Source organism: Colobus angolensis, unplaced genomic scaffold (genome assembly GCF_000951035.1).
Source record: "Colobus angolensis palliatus isolate OR3802 unplaced genomic scaffold, Cang.pa_1.0 Scaffold25, whole genome shotgun sequence".
Classification (NCBI taxonomy): domain Eukaryota; kingdom Metazoa; phylum Chordata; class Mammalia; order Primates; family Cercopithecidae; genus Colobus; species Colobus angolensis.
Genome location: NW_012115710.1, coordinates 4,701,617 through 4,706,882, shown reverse-complemented (window position 1 = coordinate 4,706,882; position 5,266 = coordinate 4,701,617). Strand labels below are relative to the sequence as shown.

The 5,266-nt window shown below is 58.7% G+C and overlaps 2 protein-coding genes across 6 annotated transcripts in view; one reads left to right on the top strand and one right to left on the bottom strand.

Moving 5' to 3' along the window:
- The window catches only part of CD37 (CD37 molecule), a 6,055-nt gene extending 2,342 nt beyond the window's left edge, over positions 1–3,713 (top strand). For 4 of the 5 annotated variants that reach the window (XM_011946395.1, XM_011946396.1, XM_011946391.1 and 1 more), the window contains 4 exons: positions 718–822; positions 1,489–1,725; positions 2,399–2,482; positions 3,359–3,713. In XM_011946395.1, the coding sequence (XP_011801785.1) occupies positions 718–822; positions 1,489–1,725; positions 2,399–2,482; positions 3,359–3,436 (504 nt within the window). In that variant the 3' untranslated portion in view covers positions 3,437–3,713. Of the gene's footprint in view, positions 1–717; positions 823–1,488; positions 1,726–2,398; positions 3,083–3,358 lie in introns of those variants that run through there. The other variant, XM_011946393.1, reaches the window with a different exon arrangement.
- The window catches only part of TEAD2 (TEA domain family member 2), a 23,486-nt gene continuing 21,925 nt past the window's right edge, over positions 3,706–5,266 (bottom strand). Inside the window, exon 11 of the mRNA XM_011946523.1 lies at positions 3,706–4,594. Within this exon, the coding sequence (XP_011801913.1) occupies positions 4,427–4,594 (168 nt within the window). The 3' untranslated portion in view covers positions 3,706–4,426. The remainder of the gene's footprint in view (positions 4,595–5,266) is intronic.

The window sequence follows — 5,266 nt, the reverse complement described above, 5'->3', positions numbered from 1 at the left end:
CCACGCAGCGGGCCCAGGTGAGCTTCCTGCAGTGGCCACCACCCACCCCCAGCAGAGAGGAGGGGGAACAGAGTGGTGGGAGGGGGTGGAGAGAGACGGAGAAACAAAGGCAGACAGGGACTAACCTAGATAAAGAGAAATAAGAGGCTGGGCCTGGTGGCTCATGCCTGTAATCCCATAATCCCAGCACTTTGGGAGGCTGAGGCTGGAGGATTGAGTCCAGGAGTTTGAGACCAGCCTGGGCAACATAGTGAGACCCCATCTGTATTAAAAAATAAATCCGGGTGTGAGGGTGCGCACCAGGGGTCCCAGCTACTTGGGAGGTTGAGGTGGGAGGATCACTTGAGCCATGGAGTTTGAGGCTACAGTGAGCCATGTACTCATCCTGGGTGACAGAGTGAGACCCTGTCTCAAAAAATAAATAGACACACCGACCCGGACCAAGGGAGAGAGGGATAAACAGCTCCAAAGGGAAACACACAGGAAAAAGAACAAGAGAAAGAAAAAGATGCCCTGAAAGAAGAGACAGAGACTTAATGAGCCCTAGAAATAGTGGGAGAAACAGAGAGACAGACCTGAAGTACACAGAGCTAGCCATTCAGTGAGGATCTGAGACTGACCCAGAGATGCACAGGGACCGCCTGAGGCTGGCACAGCCCAAGAGGGGGTGGGATGGGGCGGGGCACATGAGGTCCAGACTCACTGGTGGCCTCTCAGCTGGAGCGAAGCTTGCAGGACATCGTAGAGAAAACCATCCAAAAGTACCGCACCAACCCCGAGGAGACCGCGGCCGAGGAGAGCTGGGACTACGTGCAGTTCCAGGTGAGCCCTCTCCTCCAGCTCCCTGCCAGACTGACCCGCCTCAGCCCTGTGCCTCGAGGAGACTCCACCCCAACGTGGCCCTGACCCCCAGCTCTACGACCCGAACGTACCCCAACCCCTCCCAGGCCCAACACCCCTCACTCCCCAGATGACACAACTGGCCCCGGCGAGGCCCAGTCTCCCAGTAACCAGACCCTGCCATGGCTTTGCCATCTACCTTGAGAGACTCCGCCCCCGCCCCGACCCCGCCCCGACCGGAGGTAGTCAGGCCCCTAGTCCCAAGACCCTAGCGAGGTTTCCTACCCCGCAGTGACTGTGGCTTTCATAGGACCCCGCCCCAGATGAGACTCACATGGTCTCGCACTCCTATTCACCTGTCGGGTATCAGAGGCTCAATCGCACCGCCCACCCAATCTCTGGTCCAGAGCGCGACGCTGCAGCTACTTCCCCAGCCCCAGATCACCCCGTGACCCGTCCCTCCCAGCCCCATGTTCCCGTAATGTCCCCTGGCCCGAGCCCCATCGCGACACCAGCCCACTGGCCCCCACTCCACACCCACCACTTAGTCCCCTGCTCCCCGACCTGACCTCATACCCATCACCTTGTCCCCTGATCCGCAACATATGTCTCCAGTCTCGGTCCCTCTGACCCGTATCCCTCTCCCAGCTGCGCTGCTGCGGCTGGCACTCCCCGCAGGACTGGTTCCAGGTCCTCATCCTGAGAGGTAACGGGTCGGAGGCGCACCGCGTGCCCTGCTCCTGCTACAACTTGTCGGCGACCAACGACTCCACAATACTGGATACGGTGATCTTGCCCCAGCTCAGCAGGCTTGGACAGCTGGCGCGGTCCAGACACAGCACAGACATCTGCGCGGTCCCTGCAAACAGCCACATCTACCGCGAGGTGGGCAGGGGTTCGGAGCAGAAACCTGTCGAATAGGGCGGGGCCTGCGGGAGGGGCAGGGCTGCCGGTGAGGGGCGGGGCCTGAGAAAGGGCGAGGCTACAAGAAAAGAAAGGTAGGTAGGCGGGGCGGGGCCCTCTGAAGGGGGCGGGGTCCGTAGGAAGGACAGGGCCTAAAGAAAAGGCGGGGCTGGCTCTGGAATACAGACATCTAGGGAGGGGCCAGGCTCAAGCCTGTAATCCCAGCACTTTGGGAGGCCGAGACGGGTGGATCACGAGGTCAGGAGATCGAGACCATCCTGGCTAACACGGTGAAACCCCGTCTCTACTAAAAAATACAAAAAACTAGCCGGGCGAGGTGGCGGGCGCCTTAGTCCCAGCTACTTGGGAGGCTGAGGCAGGAGAATGGCGTAAACCCGGGAGGCGGAGCTTGCAGTGAGCTGAGATCCGGCCACTGCACTCCAGCCCGGGCGACAGAGCAAGACTCCGTCTCAAAAAAAAAAAAAAAAAAAGGAAAAGGCGAAGCGAAGGTGCACTAGTAAGGAGACGAGAGAGGCCTGGTGACTATGGGAGCGGGTAGATGCCTGAAGGCGGTGAGAGTCGGGCTGAAAAGAACGCTGGCCCTGGGCTTGAGAGTCCCAAAAAGAATCCCTTTAACTTTTCCCTACACCCGCAGGGCTGCGCGCGGAGCCTCCAGAAGTGGCTGCACAACAACCTTATTTCCATAGTGGGCATTTGCCTGGGCGTCGGCCTACTCGAGGTGATCTGGCCCCGCCCCCACCCGCGATCTGCCGGGATTTACCCTAGATGGCCCTGCCCTTCATTTCGCGTCCTCCAGTTGCCTGGGAAGGACGCGCTCGGGGCGGAGCGCAGCCCACCCCAGCCCTCCCGCGGCTCCACCCAGCACCAGGGGTGGGGGCGGCCTAGCTTCAGGGAGCCCTGATTGGCTGCACGCAGGGAAAACCTCCTGCTATTGGCTGCGATCTCCCTCCCCTTTCCCCGCAGATGACTGTCATGATGCTGAGCGTGCAGCTACAGCGCAGGGCACTACGCTGGAAATGCGAGCCGCACTTGCCGGGCGCTAGGGGTTCGAGCCCCGGGCCCAGTCTGATCGCTGACGGCGGCGGCGGGCGCAGCGGCAGTCTGTGGGGTGGTTGGGGCATGGCGGGTGCCTGCCCCAACTGGGGGGACAAGGCCCCGCAGGGCAAACTGCCCATGGCCCTGGGGCTCTGGCCGCTGTGGGTTCAAGACGAGGACCAGCCTGATAATGGGAGTGCGGGCGCAGAATTAGAGGCCGAGGCAGAATTAGAGGCTGAGGCAGAGGGGGAGACGGATAAGCCTCCAGAATAAACGACCCTGGGCTTGCTTCCGACCTTACTCCTTCTCAGCCTCTACCCCGACCCCGCCTCCCCACCTATAGCAGCAGCGCTTCCCCTACCTCTACCTGTTGCAGCTGTTCCCGCCTCACCAGCCAGCCCTGCGGCAGTTTCCCTCGCCCATTTCTACCTATCCCGTTCCCCAGCCCCGTCCCGCCCAATTCACAGCCCCACCCCTGACCTTTCTCGCCCAGGTGGGCATCACCCCCGTCTCGCCAGCACCCCTTCGACTTCTCTGACCTCATCTCCTTTCTCTATAGCTCGGGTTCATGACGCTCTCGATATTCCTGTGCAGAAACCTGGACCACGTCTACAACCGGCTCGCTCGATACCGCTAGGCCCCGCCCTCCCCAAAGTCCCGCCCCGCCCCGTCACGTGCGCTGGGCACTTCCCTGCTGCCTGTAAATATTTGTTTAATCCCCAGTTGGCCTAGAGCCCTCCTCCTTCACATTCCCCTGGGGACCCAGGTGGCTGCCTGTCCCCGCTGCTGTCACCTCTCCCACGGGACCTGGGGCTTTCGTCCACAGTTTCCTGCCCCCATCTGTCGGCCTACCACCTCCCACAAGATTATTTTTCACCCAAACCTCAAATAAATGCCCTGCGTTTCTGGTAAAATAGCTTTATCCTCTGTCAGAACACAAACCAACAAACTTTGAGAGGGGAGGGAGGAAACAGTCTAGCTCACAGCTCACTTGTGGGGGGGATGAGATTAGAAAGCTTCAACCCACTACTTGTGCAGTTGAGATAAAGTCAAGACCCTAGCACCCACTTATAAATATCTCATTATATAAAGAAAAAAAAAAATATTTCCAGGGCCCACCTGGCTCTGCTCCTGCACAGAAAGGGTTAATCTTCACTTTGTGATCTCACAGGTCATTGAGTGAGGGTGGTAGAGAGAGGCAAAAATTTCAGGGGGAGCGGTGGCTGGGAAAAAGTAAAGGGGACAAGCCAATGTGTAACTAGGGCCCTCCAAGACATGCAGAGGAGTGGGGGGGCCCTGCCAGGGGCTGAGAAGTCAGTGCTGTACCTGGGGGTTATCTCACTCCTGTCCCCACAATCCCTGATACTCCAGAGTGATCTGTCCTTTCAGACACCCACTGTGAGGTTCCAATATTGGGGTTTATCCTTTCCTCAGTCCCAGCCTGTTCAGCTCTCCAACCAAGTTTTGGGGGCCCCTCTAATGGGGGGGATGGCCCCAGTTGCTTAGGCCTCTGAGGTCAACCCCTTTACATCACAGCCCTCTCCCCAAATAAGAAGCATGAGGTGAGCTGGAGGACCCTCCTTGGGAGGAGGGTGTTCTGGGGGTGAGCCAGTTTTGGGGTCCCCCTTCAGTCCCTGACCAGGCGGTAAATGTGATGCTGGGCCCCACGCTCGCTGGTGGAGACCTCGAAGACATAGGCGGTGCAGAGCAGCAGTTCCTGGGTGTCTCTGTTTGTCACCACCTGCCAGGGAGGCCAGGACAAGGGACTTATGCTTAGAAGGGAGGGCAGGGACCCCTATGCACCCCCGCCAAGTTATCATGGAATACCCAGCAGGCTCTTTTCTATCTCCAGGAAACAGGCGGCCACCATATCATGTTCCCCAGGAGAAAGGGATGCCCAAAAGTCAGTTCCCTCAGCTGAGCGTTGGCAGTGATGGTGTATCACATCTCAGGGTCAATCAGGTTCCCATCATATCACATTCCCCAGGTAAAAGGGATCCCCATCATGTCACAGGTAAAGAGAGAACCCTCCCTGCAGGTTCCGCAGTCAAGGGGTCTCTGCCTCAACAGTCCAAAAAGTTAAAGGGGCTCCCACCATATCATGTTTCTTGAGAAGCTGAGGATCTGCCTTGAAGTGCCCTCCAGTCAGCTTCCCCAGGGAAGGAGGGCCCCACCTTACGTGCGAGTGCTATAGGGCTGGGCGTGGTGGTTCACGCCTGTAATCCCAGCACTTTGGGAGGCCTAGGCGGGTGGATCACTTGAGGTCAGGAGTTCGAGATCAACCTGGCCAACATGGTGAAAGCCCCGTCTCTACTAGAAATACAAAAATTAGCCAGGCATGGTGGGGCATGCCTGTAATCTCAGCTACTCGGGTGGCTGAGGCAGGAGAATCGCTTGAACCCAGGAGGCAGAGGTTGCAGTGAGCTGAGATCTTGCCACTGCACTCCAGCCTGGGCGACAGAGCAAG